Source organism: Amblyomma maculatum, chromosome 5, assembly GCF_055883805.1.
Source record: "Amblyomma maculatum isolate TAMU_Amacu chromosome 5, ASM5588380v1, whole genome shotgun sequence".
Taxonomy (NCBI): Eukaryota; Metazoa; Arthropoda; class Arachnida; order Ixodida; family Ixodidae; genus Amblyomma; species Amblyomma maculatum.
Window position 1 is genome coordinate 125,425,125 of NC_139348.1, and position 20,527 is coordinate 125,445,651.

Genomic DNA, 20,527 nt, shown 5'->3' on the forward strand with positions numbered 1-20,527 from the left:
TTATGGCATAAAGCAAAGTGCGAAAAGATGGCGACGTCAAAAAAAAAATACGTTTCACTTAATGCTGGTTTCGGCTACTCCGTCATGGCCGCTGCCTTTTAGTGGAACAGCACACATACGATGGTCATAGCCCTGCAAAAATCTTGCTTGTTCCTCGCTGGTTGCCATAACAACTATGACATCAGCAGTTGTCGAGCCACCGAAGCAGTGAGTGGGACGACGGCATACACAACGGATACCTCGTGGCCAAGACATCACTAATGGACCTACAGGTGGTGCCATATGTCCCGTCCTTCATGTCAAATTTGCGATTGAAGCGTTTTCATGCGCCCTTCAAGGTGGAGTTATATAATTTAGTTTTACATTTTGTCATCCATCTATCGGTCAAGTTGGGGGAAAATTTGCAATAAGGATTAGAACCAACGACATATATACAACCTCCAATTGTATGCCATGCAATAAAACATTTTAACACTTTGCCGAGCTCAGTGTCACTGTCTCCATGCTAAACCACAATTTAAAACCATGTTGAACAGTGCTTTCGCACATGGTGATCAGTTTCAACGGGGTTAAGCCCCGGTTAATGTTTTCACCCTGTGGTAAACTGCTGTCATCTCAAGCTGCGCTTTGGGTATTGTCTTTGCTCTTGTTTACCGAATAGCTTATGGTCGTTGTTGGTTACCGAATAAAATATGAGCATTGTCCTCTTCGCTAACTTTCGTTGGAGCTCAATACAGTCCAATAAACATGGACGTTTGCACGTGAGAGCCCAAATTATAATGTGTGGCTGTTTTCGTGCCACCTCATACAAGCACAAGAGCATGCAGGCATTTGGACGTGAGAGCGACGGTTCTAACGCGTGGCCTCGTTTGCACTCAAGCGTTTGAACAATTTGGGCAATACCAGTATACAAAATGATTCCAAATTGGAAAACATACAAAGAGTAATTTGTGCAAAGCGAAACCTAGATTGCGATTTGTATAGATTGCACTCAGTAGAAACTGCTCAATAAATCAGAGTTCACGTGGTTCGATTTAATTTATTGGTGTTTAATGTTGCAAAGCGACTCTGGCTGCGAGAGATGCCGTAGTGCAGGACTACGGGAATTTTGACCATCTAGGTTTCTTTAACTTGCACTGACATCGCACAGTACACAGGCGCCATGCGTTTCGCCTTCATCGAAAAGTGGCAGCCGCTGCCGGGATAATAGGTTCCGCTCTGGATCAGCTGCCTTGATCACCCGTTATTATTATTATTATTATTATTATTATTATTATTATTATTATTATTATTATTATTATTATTATTATTATTATTATTATTATTATTATTATTATTATTATTATTATCATTATTGTTATTTTGCTGGCTCGATTTGCCGAACCAGTACGAAGAGTAGATACGCATACGCACCGGAGGCTCGGAAGCGACATGGACAGACTAGCCGTAACTCCTTCCTGTGAGCGTCAACGACACCGTTTTAGTATTCGTACAAAAACCATGTGGATAGCATCATGACGCTTCGGCGTTGCTTTCAATGGGTTTAGTTCACTCGTCTTGCACGGAGAGCGAAAATACGCGGTGGTATGACGGACCTGCGCCAATTTGTTATTTGTTTTTTTTTTCTTCAGAGGGCTCTAGGAATACATTAAAAAGCGAGGAGGTACTCCCCTGATGGGGCTGGGACAGGTGGGTCACCGCCGCTTGTGGCGGGGGCTAGCCTGCCACAGATTTTTTATTTGTTGTAGGCCGTCATTGCACCCGCCACCGTTTCGGTGGTGGACGACGGCCGTTGTTGCGGCGCGCGTCTTTCTCTCCCTCTTCCTTTTCTTTCTTCTCTATTTTCTTTTCTGTCTGCATGAGGCAGCGGAGGTGGCTCAGCTACAGAGCCAGTAGCAGGCCCGTGAATTTTCTTTTCCTGCTTCCTACAGCCACAACAAAAACAACACACTAAGAAGGATCAATCAAGGCTGCGCCTATCCACTTCTAGCCAATCGAGCGATGGCGGAAGCAGCAGCTGTCCAGTCGTTGCAGACTGGCCGCGGCCTGCGGTAACTGGCTGCTAGTTAGAGCTTATTATTGAAGTGCTTCTAGTTGCAAGCACTTCGACTGTCCTCATTCCCACACACTGACGGGAGTGAAAATGGGATAAACCACCCGAGCGTCAAATAAACTACATGCTTGCAGCTCATAACGGCCACGCCTAACGTCCAGACGTCCGATGGCGTGACCATGCTTATCTTCAGGCACGTCACATTTTCGTCGCCGTCCTTGACGTTCCTGTTCGACAAAGGCAAAAATAAAAAAAAAAATGACGCCACGATACTGTTTGTCCGAAGCTCGCGCAATGTGCAGTGCGTTTTTTTGTATATACATGTTTGCCTGTAATCAATGCCCAGTGCCAGATTGTTATGTCTGGGTGTGTTTGTGGGTGCGTCTGTTCGGTGCGTCTGCTAACCGGAGAGGCGGCACTGCCTATCCGCTTTCTTTATTTTCTCGCAGTTTTTCCCGGACATCGCGTACTCATTTTGTTGACGCCGTGTTAACTGCCTATCCCACCTTGGTAATATGGTCAATCTAAAAAAAAAGAATAAAATCTGTTTACTCAGAACTTTCACATAATTACCGGCTGTGTTCTTGCGCCTTCACGTTGATCCACTGCTTAAAACGATATTACGCACCACGTCCCCGATGTGAAACACAACTGCCTGCTTTTAGCTGGTGCTTCACGGGCACTTTAATATTTAGTCGCGTGACGAACATGAAACAGAACACTGCGTATGAAGCCTAGGATGGTTAGTGTTCTTACATCTAGAGATAACATGGAATTTGATCAATGTATAATAGTTGCAAGGAAAATAAACTCATCCAACAAAGCTGAAATTTTTGTTGATATTTGTGCCAGGCGTCACTTATTACCGTGATTAAAATCAAATATTTTTTGGAGTAACCAGCATGTCCACGCCTAAGGAAAGTCACTAGGATGGTTCCAAAAGTGTTAAATATAAAAAATTGTTGCAAAATTTTCGGCTGTCTGGAAAGTAATATTAGAACAGCAGAATTTATGAAATCGATGTTCAAAGAATTCTGGAATAATATTGCGTTTAAAAGGATTGCAATAACACATGATAGTAAGAAAGAAACAATACTGGGAAGTTTTCATTACAATAATAGTTTGAAGACGTGGTACCAAGGCTCAATTTTTGAGAAATATATTGTCACTCACTTCCCGCGGTCCTGTATTCGAGGAGGATGAGATGTGGCGGGAGAAGCAGAAGGGGAATAGGAAGCTTGGTCTGGCCGCTATCCCTTGGCGGAGGTGGTCCACTTTGTCTTCCTCAGTCATCCGAGCATTAATTATTCTGCTGTGGACTTCCTCTATGTAAATTGTGCAGGTCTCTCCCGGTACTTGCGCTCGTCTGAGCCAGAGCCTGTTCGGCGCTATTTTTTCGAGCTCGGCATCGCCAAATCCCGCTCTTATTTCTTCTATGAAGGAATCCCAGGGGGTAAGGGATGCTTCATGATTGTCAGACCATGTTAGCACCATTTATTCAGGAAAGAATACCACATTCGCCAACTTGTTCTTCGCATCCCAGCGGTTGTATTTGCTCACCCGATTGTAGTGGGTGAGCCAGTCACCCACGTCTTCTCTGCCATATAAGTACCGGGGTTCCCGATAAGGCTGTGTGGTGGTCGGTTGTGCTTCTGGCATTTGCTGCGTTGGAACATATGCTTACGCCATCTCCGTCCGTAGAGGGGGTAGCACAGCTAGTCTTTTGCTTCTGCGGTATAGGAGAGGTTCCGTGGTGATCTACCCCGCAAGCTCCACCACAGTTACGAGGTTTATTTATACGTCGGATGTCAGATGCGCTGGATGTTATCACTCCCAGAGCGGACAGACCCTGCTTTCTTTTCCTCCTCTGCCTTTCCCGCCGCACCTAATCTTCCTCCAATACAGGACCGCGGGAAGCGCGTGACAATATGTTTTGTCTTGGATAAGTAGTTTGAACAAAACAAAAAGCATTTTTTGAAAGGTGAACAATGCTCACTTATTGAACAACAAAACAGTGTTGACTACTGCGGATTTGTTTATAAACAGTAGATTCAGTGTATAATGAAGGTGACTGAGGGTACCATGACGAGCACAGTGCAATTAAAAAAGAAGAATCAACGAATGCACGAGTTGCTTCATACTTTACTATATGTTTCTGAAAGCTTACAAAAATGATGGAGTTCTCGGCGGCTGGATATATTAAATGCAATCGTCAACCGCTAGGGCATAAAACGCTCTCTTATCCCTTCGATCTGGCAAGACAGTCAGTCAGGCTGGCTGGTGCCTGCTGAACGACCCTTGCCGACTTGTATGGTAAGCAGGGCAGAAATGCTTACATACACGCGCACATACGTTAAAGAACACACACACACACACACACACACACACACACACACACACACACACACACACACACACACACACACACACACACACACACACACACACACACACACACACACACACACACACACACACACACACACACACACACACACACACACACACACACACACACACACACACACACACACACACACACACACACACACACACACACACACACACACACACACACACACACACACACACACACACACACACACACACACACACACACACACACACACACACACACACACACACACACACACACACACACACACACACACACACACACACACACACACACACACACACACACACACACACACACACACACACACACACACACACACACACACACACACACACACACACACACACACACACACACACACACACACACACACACACACTCTCTCTCTCTCTCTCTCTCACACACAGGCACATACAGGTACGCAACAACGTGTCGCCCTATACCTGCAGCACGAAGCGTTATTAAACGAATTTTTGTCCACGTTACGTGTATTCTCACGGTGTTTGATTTTTGGGCTCATATTTGCACCCGTTCTGACCGCAGTCTTCAACGAGTGCCATGGTGCCATCCTTCATATCTGTATTTAACTCTCTGCCGATGGCCGCCGCCACAAGTCACGTTCGTTCCACAGCTATTGGCAGCCGTTTGCTTGAAACTCAAACTTTGTGCGCAGGTCACACATGCAGAGAACTGATTTCAAGCTCGTAACGAGGGCAGTGAAATAAATGTAGGCAACCATTAAGACAATCTTGATTTGTGGCACTAGAATACAAAGAGAATTAAGGGCAAACTCCTGAGCGTTATCTCGTTTCCCTCCCTGATTTTATTGAAAGATGTTCTTGCAAATGTCCATAGATTCTCTTAAATATGAATGCAAATGACACGAAATTTCGATCGGTCTTAGACTTCATCAAAGAAGTGAACCGGATTTGTGTTTCGTTATTTGAAGTGTACTGCACTGGAGTGGACGCACTTTCCTCAAGCAGATCTGCCTCCACAACGCCGTTAGACGTTCCGGTGCGGACCTTGATCATCCATTGTCCTTGCCAGAGTCACTAGTTTTCTTCTTTTCTCTTTCTTTATAGTGGATGAGGAGACATTTGCTTCAGTACTCGCTGCACAGACACTGAAATATAGAAACGAAGCAGCGTAGAAAGAACCGTGCTCAAACGTCTGAGCTGTGACTCACAGCCGAATACGCTAATTCATTCGAAACACGTGCTGCGCCGAGCAAGATGGAATAGGGGGAATGCCCCAAAAGCGTAAAGTCCCTGGCTCAGATACCGCTGACCGGACGCGGCAGCCTACGTGTGTCCGGGAAACAGTCCACCGTTAAGGCAAAACCGCAAGCCACAGAGAGGGGAGCGGGGATGGCTCATTATTTTGCGAAGCAATAGAAAAACGCCTTGAGCCGCCCGAGCGTGCAGTCTCTTTATGGTGTGTCGTACGACCCCCACGATCCCGGAACGTCAACTGACCCTCATGTTTAAACAGCGCCCCGTGCGCGCCGTCCACGAAAGCAGCGTTGAATTCACGGCGGGGGGTGCTTGGCAAAGTTCGAGCTGAGGGACCGCTTAGGAGCTATTACTCTTGCTGACGCATGCCTTAACGGATCTCCACGTTGACTTTATGCGAACAATCGGCTGGCCGAAATCAAAGAGAAAGCTGCCCCTTCGCTATACTCTTGCTTTTACTACCTCTGTCAATCGTCTTTTGATTGCTGCTTCACGTTCCGTTATATGTCTTAACGCCGCTGTGAAGAGGTTTCGGTTTGCGTCACTGTATCACTACTCTGTTTACTGGCAGGCGTACTCGAGGACTGGCGGATGGAGGCTGAAAAAATGACGACAGGAAACTATCTCAATTAGGGCAGCCCGGAGCTTTGTGAGAGGGCTAGTTCTGCTTGTATGTGAGGTCTGGTATGCGGGTTTAAAGCTTGAAAGCGACATCTGATGTGAGGACTGCCGCAGTAGAGAGGACCGGTAATTTTGACCAGCTGGAGATCTTTAACGTGTACTGATATTGCACAATACATCGAATCTTGTACAAATCCGGCTTTCTGGGACAACTTTATATTGTGAGGGATCTGAGAGATATTGTAGGATAACATAGTAAACAAATTGAGGAGAATGGCCCAAACTGTCGATCCTTAGCAAAAACTTGCTTATAGTGGTGTTCCTGCATTTGCCCGGAGTAGTTAAACCTACATGGCGTAGGAAACGAATGGGATCAGATTTTATAAATAATTAGAAGAGAACTTTGAAAAATTGTAAGATACGTTTATGAATATATTGATAGAAGGGGTCAAAGTGTCCATCGAGTAGCAAAATGTACTTCTTAAGTCTATCGTGCGCTGAGGACGAGTGATTAAATATGCCACAGAAATCAAAACTGGCGCGTTTTTGATGATAAACGGCAAAAAACTACAAGCCTGAGAGGGAGGATCAGTGGATGAATTCCTTTTTATCTTGCAACTATATAATAATTAAAGAAAATAAAACAAAAAGTTATGTTCAGAGGATCCTTTTTCAAAACTTGCCAAAACTTTAAGAGTATAATTTCATCTGTATCGAAACGTGTCTGCTGCGGTATGCATGGACGTTAAGTTCTCAGGCTCAGTAGTCAAGTGCTCATCCATTGAGCCTCTACGGCGCAGTCCAGTGCCAGGTTCTTTCTATTTTTCTGACATTTTTTATTGATTGAAAGTTTATGATGCACAGAGCGGTCATGTCATTATTATAGCATGATATTTCCTGACCATACCGTACTCTTGTGCTGGCTAAGCGAAACTAATCAGCAGATCCTCACAAAACGAAAAGCCTTGGTGGTCATGTTTTTAGAGCGCTCGACTACTGAGCCATTGCTTCGGGCCTCACGTTTTGTGAGAATCCGCTGATTGGTTTCGCTCTGCCAGCTCAATGGTGTAGCCTGGATAATAACGATCAGACTCTGTGAGTGAAGTAGGCATGCTATGTCGTAAGTATTGAACACTTATTAACCATCTCAGAAAGAAAACTTTCCCTGACAAAACACATGGTAGTCAGCACTTATCCCTTAGAAGCTAACTCTTTATTGTAATCCCTATTCGTAAGTCAGCGCGGTGGCTCACAGCAGCCGAGAATTTCTAGGTGAAGGCTTCAAATCTCGACGGCTTAATTATATTGGTGGCGGCCTGCCGAAATGCTCGTCAACTTGTGGCTATCAGAAAACACTGAGTTGCGGGGTCTGCTCTAGTATCTGGAAGATACTGGAGCATTCCCCGCAGCCTCCACTACCCACTTTACCTTACCGACGACTCCGAGTCTTGGAAAAAAAACAACAACAACAAAAGTCAGTCGTGTGGGAAACCTGAAGGGCGTCACTGTGTTCTCGCTGGCTACAACGCTCACTCTTACTTCAGTATGACAGCGTTCACAGGCACCAAGTGCGCAGCCGTTTGCAGGGCTAACTGATGCTTGCTACGTTTAGACACCTATCAATACAACGCCGCTCCACTTCAATAAATATGAAATGGAAAATTAGCCGCGCCATGCCCGTCAGTAGTGGCAGAAATAAAACAAATGAACATATAGCGAGAGCTTACAGTTTGTGCCTTAGCTCTCGAAGATGAAGAAACAAAATATTTGTTGCATGTTTACGTTTTTTTGCAGAATTATAATTTTGCAATTCCTAGCGTTCTGCTGAGGCTAAGGACAAGGCGGTACGACACACACACACACACACACACACACACACACACACACACACACACACACACACACACACACACACACACACACACACACACACACACACACACACACACACACACACACACACACACACACACACACACACACACACACACACACACACACACACACACACACACACACACACACACACACACACACACACACACACACACACACACACACACACACACACACACACACACACACACACACACACACACACACACACACACACACACACACACACACACACACACACACACACACACACACACACACACACACACACACACACACACACACACACACACACACACACACACACACACACACACACACACACACACACACACACACACACACACACACACACACACACACACACACACACACACACACACACACACACACGCACACACACACGCACACACACACGCACACACACACGCACACACGCACACACGCACACACGCACACACGCACACACACACACACACACGCACACACGCACACACACATGGCGGAGAAACGTTCATAGCCTGTGCCCTGTTCGTGTGTATATTTTTTCTGTGTTGCGTATTGTCCATACTGTGAGTAGTGCGCCAGGACAGAAATACCAACCAGCGCCACTTACCACTTCAGTTACGTTTAATTATGGCTAAGGCAGTTGCACCACGTAGTATTTTTACACCGAATAAATAATTTATTGTTAAATTTCTTGAGAAACGTCATATCGGATTCAGCAGCCGGACTAGGGTTGTGACGTCGCGAGCGTGCTTGGGATCATGGAAGGCATGCATTTAGGCAGTATTGAAGGAAAATGACATTTTTGCGTTTATGGATTATCGTGGGTGGTATGCGGATTTGTCCTTTTGTCAACTACGCGACACCTCGCAACTTGGCCGCCCTGAAGTTGTCATGGTGATGGGAGGCAGTTTATATGATATTCCAGGTTGGTGCCTGCATTGAAATGTGTTTAATCTGAGTATGGTCGAAGTAGATGACTATACAGAATGTCTTCGGCTGCCGAAAGCATTTTCTGCTCTCATCGCTCTCCAGCCCAGATACTTATCCAGTGCGCGGGATAGCTCTTTATGCAGTTTCTTTTCGAATTCCGCTACCGTATTTTGCGAGCACGACTGCGTCAGCACTACGGGACAACACAATACCTGCTCGCTAATTCTCTTGCGACTTGTGAATCACGGTGACGTAACGGATTGAATGAATAAAAATAAAAACAAAGCAGCTAGGGTATTTCTGTTGAGAAGAAACCCATTAGAGAACAATTTTTCTTTCGAAGACGAAAGCATTATGATGCTCTATGTTCTCTCGTTTAGCACATACTCACAAAAGGAAGAGCAAAGAACATAAATTTTGTGTCCGTCGCGCCAATGTGTGAGGGAAGTTAACTGGTACCTCTGCTATAAGCTGCCCTCGGATGATATTCCACAGTGAGTGTGGAGCACTAAGGTGCTCAGCGTGAGCGCTAATCAGGAAGCGTTCTACAGATCACTTGCCCTCCTTCCAACTTCCTGGCAGTTATTTTGTATACATTTATCATGCTAGAAAGACCAGTTCGACCTGTAACGTCCCTTTGGCTTTTGGCGCCCAGGGCACATTAGCCAATAAGGGACCAGCTTGAAACCGATGAAGGAGATGACGGAGGGCATTCGCGGCGTGTTTCGACGGGCTCTCCGTTTTGCAGGCGCTTCTATACCAGCTCAAATATTGCTTGGAGCGAAATTGTACCGCGTGTCCAAGTGCGGCGATGCATCGTGCAACTGTGTTCAGCTACGAGGGCACACGTGCCGCGGAGACCTCGTTGAATTTTCGCTACGACAGCAGGTTTATCACTTCTGAAATCAATGATTTCGCTGTCCAGTTCCTGGAACGTTGTATGCTGGAATCGTGAGAGAGGCCAGCGCTTTTAGGCAAATACGAGGAGGAAAGGAAAGGACCCTTTTTGGAGGTATTTATACCTTGTGGTTTCTTCTGTGTCACTGAGCGCTCCTATGTTGTGCCCATCAAGGTTAACGGACAGCACTTCAAGCGTTATTTTTGTCAGTTCTATTTCACTTGTGGCTAATCCGTGAGATACGACTGAACTTAATAGACGAGGCGGAGCTTCACCCAATGTCGCCAATGGCACGCAGTGAAAAAAAAAAAAATGACGAAGAAAGCATTCAAATCCTTCAATGCCAAAAAATGACTGATGATCAAAGTAGGTTTCATTTGAAACCAAGGAAGTCGTTTTACATGCCCTAGTGCAATTGGGCGCAACATGCAAAGTATGCAATGGCCGCCCTGGCACTGTACGCTCACAACCATGGGATATTTGAGATTTTAATTAAAAATCAGACTCCCGCATTTCTCAGTACCAACAACAAAATATAGCCCACAAAACGTTCCAAAAGGAAGCGGTATTAGACCTCCTTTTTCCTTTTTTGTTTGAGTGAATGAAAAAAGACACCACTGGCTGCTGTTGGGATAATAGCGTCTAATTGTGACGTAGATGCTTGCGAGACAAGCTTTCTTAGGCATTATTATTTAGAGCAAACTACCGGCCGCTGGTATAATAATACTGCACAACTGGGTGGTTAAGTTGTTCTCCTAAGTTTGTCATGCGCTGTCAGTACCATGAGATTGTTCGTAATGTGTTGATACGGCAATTTACTGATGGCGGCAGTCGAATGGGCACTCTTATTTCCAAGTAATAGTAGGGGCAATATACTCATTATATTTATAAGAGCTGAAATCTGGATATAGTGCGAAAGGAAGACATGAACGGAGAATTGGAATACATGGACCAGAGCATTTTTCTCCCATGAGGGCTTAATGCATGTTTTACATAGCTTTACTTGCACCCTGAAAACACTAAAATTCCTTCTTTAATATTTATTGTGTAACGCCATGCAGCACGGGATGGCAGCCGCACCATCTCATGCATTCGAGCTCTATTCCATACATGAAGGCTGCATTCACAAGCTGAAAATTGAAAGAACTGCACAATAGCAAGAAAGAAATAGTCAAGAGGAAGGAACCGCTAGTCAGGGGCCGTATTCCATAACTGGCCATTTCTCATTTCGGATCCACTTGGTCTTTCGGCGTTAATCACTGCTGTTGGAGACGAAACCGTATCTTTCTAGCGTCGAAGGGAAGCGACCAGAAGATTGCTCTATAGTACCGTATCTCAAAACTGGATGTCTGATGCAGGAGGTGTTTGGGCGGTGTTTGCAGCTAGTGGCGATGGCTATCTTTTCTGGTGGGACCCGCTATTCTGCGAGTTCTGCGACTGGCCGTTCGTTGCTTTCGTCTGATGCTGCAGCTACGCTGATGTACAAGCAAATTAAAAGAAAAATGGAAGCTTATGAAATAGAAGCGTGCCGAACTGGGATATTTGGAATGAGTTAATATTAGAGAAAAAATCTAGCGCGAGAAACAGTAACACAGAATAACAAACACACGCTGTTTCGCAACTAAAATGTTTAGTGACAGGAAGAACATGCATGCTATCTAGACATGCGCCTTCTGAAGCTGCCTCTAGGAATCGTCATTATCAAGGGTGGCACGTTCCTGTTTACTATTTTTGTTGATTTATTATGCGTCCCTTTTTGTATGCACGTCTATATATTTAAAAGTTCTCTCTGTCAATAAAAATTGTAGTGGTAAGACAGCGTTGCGTTTGCCTGTTATTCTCTATTGCCCCTGTTTTCGAGATGGTTTTTTCCTCTTATGAAGTATGGTTGCCGGCAATAATAAATACAAAACAAATTTTCGATATTTTGTCTACAGCGAATCACTATTTCCACGTACAGACGTCTCCTTGGCAAGGTCTCGTATCATCTGTGTTCTGTCATGACGTTGGCGTCTTCGTATATCTCAATTTGTTTCGCTTTTAGTGTTTTGTTTTCAACAATACGGTCACTTATTTCTTTCCGAAATAGCAAACCCTTCCGCCTCTTCTAGTGTCCTTTGCCGATCTGCCTCATTTTCAATACCTTGCATTTTTTTACCGAAATTAAAATAAAGGCAAGAACAGCCAGAGTTGTGACTATGTGTGTTTGCTTTCTCGTCATTTTGGGACAACTTACAATTCATTCATCTGCGGGGGCGCCACGATGCACTCGCGTTCGACAGACGTGTGCGAATTGGCACTGCCAATTTTTGGCAGGGAGCGCGCCCGGGCTGAGGCCGACGCCACTAGGGTCCCGTACTAGGGGCTCCACTTAGTGCTTGTGAGGACCAGCCCCTTAGGGTTCGATCCAATCACACCTATCTGTAGATATTCATTTCCAGTTAATTAATGTCTTTCTACTCCTTCATTAAACTGCCGCCAACCTTGACAGGACAGGTTTTGCTTCTGTGATGTGTGTCCGGCCGGTCCGATGACAGCATTATTCCAAACCTTTGACGCACTCAGGAAGTGGGTCTGCCTGTATTTGTGCCACCTCTGCTTTAACGCAACGTTTCGTTGAAGTGGGATTAATGAAGCTTGTCACGAATTAGGCAGTGCTTGAAAAGCAGCAGCCGTGCACATTGCAATGCCCAGTCAACAAGAGATGACACTTGAAAGGATGGAGAAGACGCTGATCGACTGAGTCAGCTCCGACCTTCGGATTCGACAACTTTGATCAGAAAGCGCCTCTCTTCCAATGTCGTTCCTTAATTCATGTGTATTCTGCGTTCTTTTTTGTTGATTCATACTGGTCGGCACTGAGCTTTAAATCGAGCACTGCTGCGGGGGCAACGAATCTTGTTGACTTGGAATCATAGCCTTGCGGTCTTCAATCATCGTCTTGCCATTTCTTCACCCTCTCCGACAACCAACCCCTCTCTTCACCACCTTTTCTGACGTTGCGAACGAAAGTGCTGCTCGCTCATGTTGAGTCCCAGTCCAAACCAGTCCTAAGAGCTCCTCAGTGTAAGACGCGACGAAGTGGCTTTAATATGCCGTCCTGCGTTCGCGTTTATTTTGTGTACGCGATTCCTTGGCTGCGGGCTCCGTGTGCAGTCAGTGCTTATTGCTTTCAATAAATAGCGCCCCGAGCTCTCCGAGGCCGCAAGTGCGCGCAATACATCAAAATGCATTCGGGGAGCGAGTTGCACATTTGTGCCGTCGACGTTCCGGTTGGCGCCATGCGCCTTGGAAAAAGACAACAAAAAAGGCATCTTCTATAGACCGGCTCCCGCTCTGTTCTGTCAAGAAAATAAAACGAAAATCAGCGTTGCGTGCGTTCGATTTTCCGCACTGCAGACTCACCGGTTTGTGGGTGATCGCAAGTCGAAGTGGCTCGCGTGATCGCCTTTGCTGCCAAGGCTACCTCCGATGTCGCGGGATGCTCGAGCGAATAAAAATCAAGAACTAACATTTCATACTCTCCAAGAGCCCTACGAATGCTCAAACAGCAACAACAACAACAAAAAAAGAAAGGTAATACATACATAGGACACTGGCTGCTGCTACCCCAGAAAGGCACACTCAGGGCCCCCATATGCCAAGGTATTCTATCTCGGTCATGTTCTTCATCGTCATGAAATACTGCTTTCTTCATTTACATTCTCTTATTCTTAAAGGTACGCCCAGTTACCGTGAATAACTTTTCCTCTTACGAAAGCAGCGATGTTTGCAGTGCATGTTACACGTGAATGCTTTTATACATTTGCCTCATAATGCCAAGGCTTGCCTTCATTGCTGTGTAAATGCAAGGTCTGCAGTACCCTAAAGTGTTGTACAGAAGTGTGGATGCACAAGCTCCAGCATGATTTTGAGCATAGCTGCGATAATCGATGTGCTGAGAAGTTCTGCGCTGCCTTGCGCACAAACCACGGGGAGCAATGGCACCGAGAGAAAGTTATGACGTTCGACTAAAGATAGAAGCTGTGTGAATGTTTGAAAGACTGGCGGTTTGTTTTTAAGATTTTTTGCATAGTTTGTGCTTCGGTGGGCTGTGCACTTTATGCTCCAGAAAAGTATAGGGCGTTGTAAATGTAAGAACTGAAAACAGTAGGCCACAAGGAAGGAATTTGTTTGAGAAAGGAATGCAATATTTACATCTGCGATGCACAGTTTGTATAGCAACCCTAACTGAAACACACACTTGAATTGTTCGTCGCCAATAACATTTAACCTTGTAAAGAAGTCAGGCTTCGGAAAACAAAAATGCTATCAGAAATATCTTTTCTGAATGCGAATCAGCGAAGTATAGAAAATCATGTATACGACGTCGAACAATAGTGGCAGGGAGGTCTCAAATAAGGGGCGAGCTGAAATTTCGTTTATTATGGTTGGCGCAGGACGTCCTATATAAGACATCAAGCATTCTTTGTTCACTGCTGTGTCTAGGAAACTTTGATTGGGTGCCTCGATGCCAGGAACGTAAGATGAAGTGCAAATAACAGATCTCATTGTGACATAGTACATATTTTTACAGATTTGTATCATTAAACTACTCAGAATTATGACTCCCGTATTTCGAAATTCGGGGTACAGAGTACTCAGAAAGAGAGTACCTACCCTGCAATAAATTTCCTGGTGCTAAGTTTACACATAATACGGCACCATTACTTCTGTTCTTTGTGCCGGCGTTTCTCTAGGCGCAGCCACTGTGCAATAAATGCACCGTCCCTTTTTCTTAACACGATGCTCGCTGATACGCGACCTGGTCCAGAAGACAAGGGGCCTTCGTTCGTTCAGTACGAAATGGTATGTGGTGTTCTTTGTGCCGAAGAATGCGCGGTGCTGCGAACGTTTAACCAGACGTCTTGTCGTCTTCCGCGTGGGCATTGTTCTACGACATACAATGCCGAGCTACATCGCAGGTCATGGGCCAAAACGTGTGCAGCTGCTTCTCACGTTTTCCTGTAAGGCGAGCATGATGTATGGGTAGATCCCTGTGTCGTCACGCAAACACTGGTTGGTGCCAGATGATCGGCACGTGATGTTGCAAGCCGTCATGAGCCGTATAATTATCGCGCACGCTGGCTGCAGTACAGTCAAATAACTAAGTATTCCTGTGGTGGAAACATTGATTAAAGGAAATCCAAATTAGCCCAAAGCAGAGCTCAAATTTTTATGTATGCTTCAGTGGTTCTGCATCAATGATCTAGGTAGCATCAGCCACATGTGACTAAACAGCCGGATCCGTGGCAGAGAGCGAATAGCTCTTATAAGCCACTCATGAGGGAATTCAGGCCTGTCGTCCATCTGTGATACTGCGTCTGAGCAGGGGCCGCTTATGGAAAGGGTTTCAGCCTATCTCGTCGTAAGTAGTAAAATATGCATGAAAGGTATAGTTAAAAGGGCGTAATGCATTTGGGGGTGGCTCATGGAAGGTGTTCAGCCACATTCAGCTTTCGGCTAGGTTTACTGGCTACTGAACTCTGTTCCGTTTTGTTAATTTACCTATAACCAGCGCGCTTGGGCTAACTATAGCTGCTCTAGCTGCTGGGGAAGCGTCAGCAATCAAAGCAATTTTTTTGAGCTAGAGAGGCCGCTTTGCTACTTTTTGTGCTTTACGTGCTGCTGAGTTGAGTCATTCTTGCTTAGTGGGCTGGACAGGGCACGCAGCATTTTTCGTTGCTTTCGCCTTGTTACATTCATTGTGCTCACCTCCAGGCACGTGCCAAAATGTATTACGGTCATTGCTACTCACTAGCGAAAACAAGTGCTCGGGGGAATTGCCTTCCTTTATTCACATTTTTACAGAGAGAGTTATTATGCACCCATTCTTTTGTTTTCGCGTCGTTGTTAAAGGCTGCACTTGAACGAGAAATAGTGGTGGTAGTCGGCGTAATTGAAAACTGGTTGCAATGGGAGCTCTCAGATGGGTTGATACCAAAGTAAAATGACGAAAATAGGGCTACTGTCTAGTCAGGAAGATTATATGCGCAGTCGGTGAGCAGTCAGCTTGAAGTCTACATAATTTCACTGCGACAGGTAAGGCGTGGTACCTGGGTTACGCTTCGGCTTAGGAGTAGTTTGTAGAAATCAAAATGAGTGTTCTTTAACTTACACATATGCCTGGTCCTCTCAAATGCACTGCTCTAATAATCCTAATATGGACACACCCCAACGGTCACTGTACCTCGCGTTACAAAATGATGGCAATCCTCTGATTTCTGTTCTCTTTTATATTTTATGAAAGTTTTCTTTTAAGTGAATGCAGTGTCTTCGCCATCATGCTGAGGTATTCCTTCGTCAGATGTCAGGCGTCATTCCTTCCACATTTTCTTTTTTAATATAACGGTACCTCTGGACAAAAAAGCCTCGGCGGAGCGCGGCTCGATGCCTTTGGCTGCGAGTGGTACATAAGATATCTGAAGTGCGTGAAATATCGTGCTTCGCAGCCAAGAAGGGGCTTGAGGATAAATGCGAGATCTCGAAATTGCATCTGGAAAGCTTCCAGCATATCCTCCTTGCTCCGAAATGACCGGACCTTGACTCGCGCTTAACTGCCTATGGGGAAACGTTGGATGCGTCTATGTATAGCAAGGACGCCATGTTTTCTTTTATTTACTGAATAAAAAGTGATAAATATCCCTGTACAGTCGAACATTCGCAGGTGGCATTCGGCAGGTACACACTAATTATCGACAAGAGGAAAGGCTTGTCTGATGATGACTAAACGAAGATGAAGTCTATTCGAGTGTGCTCATGTAATGCATACACAATGCATCACTTTCAATTGCCTGCCTCAGGAAGTGTGTCGAAGCCAAGTAGAATCATGATGTCAGTTCCTACTGTTTCATCGCTATTATTTATTTCTAACATACGGCACTAAACTAAAGATAAGAATTACATTACAAAGTAAGTTTTGAGGCATGCACGCCCGCAAACATTATTCAAGGTCAACTGACTGCTGTACTCACCGTTAGGAGTGTAGACGTCCTTCTTAACATGAGCTAGCACTGCATTTATTTTATGAAGTATTGGATGTGCTTTTATTTTTGTTGGGTATACGCCGTTGCTTGATGATTGATCTCTGACTATTATTATCAGCTGGCATTGCCATCTGAGAGGTAGTTCTGTGATGCAGATCACGAGCACAATTATAGATGCCTTGGTACATGATAACGCAATTAATTTTATTATTCACGTTATCGCTGGCGCTGTAGAATCGTCTTATTACGTTCGTACAGTCTTTACGAGAGAACAATACAGCACGAGCATGATGACCAATAAGTCTAGCGCGCATCAGGCGTAGCTGCTGATTCTGCTCATGATGATAGCTTGGTTTTTATGGGCGCATGGTAGTTCAGTTGAAGGTCATCATAGGTAAAGAGAGAGCTTTGGTCCGCGCAAGGTGGAATCAAGGTTACAATCTAGATCAGCTCTTTGATTCAAACAAAGGGGAACAGAAAATCTGCAAACAAGATTGTTTGAAAAGCAGAGCCATTACAGTTCGATTGTGCCCTGACCTGGGAAAAGTCTGTCGATAAATTCTGTAATCTGGGCCAGTTTAATCTCAAGTTTCAGTTCCTGATTTTTGTTTTCCTTTCCTGGCACTCGACCGCGGCCCACGCTAAACCGCGTCCCTGATGTCGTTGAACTTCAATGAAGGCTAAGTACGGGGTACGTTTAGCTGCACAACCACCAAGAACGGCGAATAGCAAAAATAAACGAGGTGAAATTTGGTTTGAACTGTTAAAAAAGATGGGCATTATATTACGCTCCCCCCCCCCCCCCTTTTTTTTTAGTGGATTGTAGGGTATCCAACCTCTGGACTATTATAGCCCGGATACGTCCACTACTTTGGGTTTCAAAGGTCCACTACTTTGGGTCCTAAAGGAAAATGGGGCTGGTAACAATGATATGCGAATAAATAACTTATTGAGTTGATACTTATTATTGGTGCACGCCAGATAGAAACCCCTTCGGCCGTCGGATATGAACGAATTCTTTCCACACTGAAGCTCCATATCATTGGCACTCGGTAACAATGTGCGGTGCAAAACCTATTGAAATATGCTGAGCGTAAAGTAAAGCACGAGGTTTCACTTGAAGAAATGTGGACCACTCAGCATACTGGGCATAAGTGCGGCCAGGGGCACCAAGTAGAAAAGGGATGAAAAAAAAAAATCTTCCGGCAGGTACGCTTAGGATGACAACAGCGACGTGAGCACGGCGGTGCTCAAGAATTATGAGCAGAATTTTCATAGCCATTGTAGGTATTGCACTGCACATCGTTCAATGGTGGCTGATGGTCGTCATAACGAACTTGTTAGGGCTTCGCCATTTCTTCATTATAGTCGTTGCTTTGTTATAGCAGTTAAGGGACCTTGATCAAAAATGCTGCATGACAATGGGCTTACTCGCCACTATTTATAAGAAGGGCAATACAGTTCGCGTTCATTCCGATGGTGATATGCATTGCAGGACAGTACAACCAAAGCACAGAGCGCCAAGCACGCTGCTGAAGATATCTGCGAAAACCAACCGAATATGTCAGCCTTGCTAAAGCGCACCCGTTTCGTCCGCGCCTCACAACGGCTTCAGCATTTACAAACTGCACTTATAACTATAATGCCGTAAATGACAATTCGAGTGCCATTTATAATATATAGGACAATATTCTTGGCTCTGAAGCCAATAGCGGCCGAATAGAGGCACGTGCCGACAATTTGGTCTTGAGTAACCATTTGGTTTGCTTCTCCACAATGCATGCAACATTGCGAAAGGCCATACTTTCCTGCACGAGCGAAGTATATGTGAAGAATGCATAAGTCATCGTCCATGGCTATGATGACTGCTGCCTTCTGGGAAAACGAGAGTGTTTTGCGCATTGTAATGCGCCGCTTGGCCCTGCGAAATTAGCCGGACGTCAAAACAGTCCGGCATGCCTAGTGCATTGTCAATCAATTTTAATCAGGCGGCAATGAGAAGTCCCGCTTTTTTTCACACCAACAATAACTGTGAGGCAGCAATGGCATAATGCAAGATATTTTTATTGAAACACGGCAGGAAAAGGCTCAGACTTCCGATGACCATCAAATCTCTTTACTCAAACTTTGTCCTTTCCTCGCATCAAGCCTTTAAGACTACCATAGAAGACTAACGGGAAAGCATTTTAACGCTTGGAGAGATTTGCGGATACAAAGTTGCAATGAAATAGCACGATATGACACCTTTCAAAAACCGCTTTTCGTTGAAGACTGCACTTGATCACAATTTCTGGGCATGATGTAGAAATGGCAGCTAAACTGCGCGTGAAAGCAGAGACGCAAAACAAGGCCACATTGGGCTGTGCGCGGTGAGGTGAACCAGCGAACTTTAGTTACCCCGAGAACTGAGGATGCATGACATCGTTCAGAAGATCGCGTACCGAATTTCCAGCGAAGAAGTGAACGCTAGTGTCGAACGACACTGGGAAGCTCACGAGCTGTATTGGCAAAGACTGCACTCAGCAGCCACATTAGGCAGGATAAAAATTCCTCAGGTCTCTCTGCTGTACTGGACAAAACAGGTTATGAGCACTGGCTGCAAGTTTTGGCACATAACTGGTACGAAAGTGTTAGCACTGTTGCTAATGGATATAGGGCACATGATATGGCCAGTTGGGTTTATTAGAGGTTTGTTGTGTCCCGTGGAGCAAAATGTGGAGCAAAAAACAAAATATTGCAAATTTGACAAATAGATAGCCATAGAAAAAGGCTTTGAAGGTATTTCAAGTCTATTACATTATATCAGATATGTCGCTCTAAACTGTTTCGTTACAGAGAGGAATGACTGCAGGGGCACATGGGCGTAGCCTCAGTGTCACTCCGTGTATGGTTCGATGGGTGCATCGCTGTGCACCACTTTCATGGATCTGTAGAAGGTAGCGGTGTTGCCATTTGTTCTTGCAGGCTGGCTGCTGCTCTCCTCGGCCAGCCTGGTGCTCTGCCTGGAGCCGGGACTGGTAAGCTGCCATCTTTCTGAGAACTTTTGCTTTCTGACCTCTTGATCCTTGGCTTGCCGTTAGCTATTAGTCTGGGCTATATGTAGTTCAAGCGACTCTTGCTGTCATGTCCCGAGCATAGCGTTTGTCAGTGACTTTTGAGCTCTTGCGATCGTGAAACGCATTGGCTTATGGCGCGTCTCAGAGTGGCCAATAAACCTTTCTTCCGTGTAACCGTTCACCTAATTTTATATTTTACGTACACACTAGCTTAGTCCTACTTTGATCACACGGATCGAATTTTGTGACATCAAAACCTTGCGGGCTAGTAAATAATGCTGAAAGGTTGCCGACAGAAACGCTGACTCCTTTAAGCACTCTTTCGGCCATGCCACCGAAAAAACGTCTCACAGCCTTTGTAAGAAGTACAGGGACCAATAAATTC

General features: G+C 45.2%; 1 protein-coding gene across 1 annotated transcript in view; it reads left to right on the forward strand.

Moving 5' to 3' along the window:
• Positions 1 to 20,527, forward strand: part of LOC146189449 (uncharacterized) — a 63,374-nt gene that overhangs the window by 20,256 nt on the left and 22,591 nt on the right. Inside the window, exon 2 of the mRNA XM_084604258.1 lies at positions 20,051 to 20,103. Coding sequence (XP_084460384.1) covers positions 20,051 to 20,103 — 53 coding nt within the window. The remainder of the gene's footprint in view (positions 1 to 20,050; positions 20,104 to 20,527) is intronic.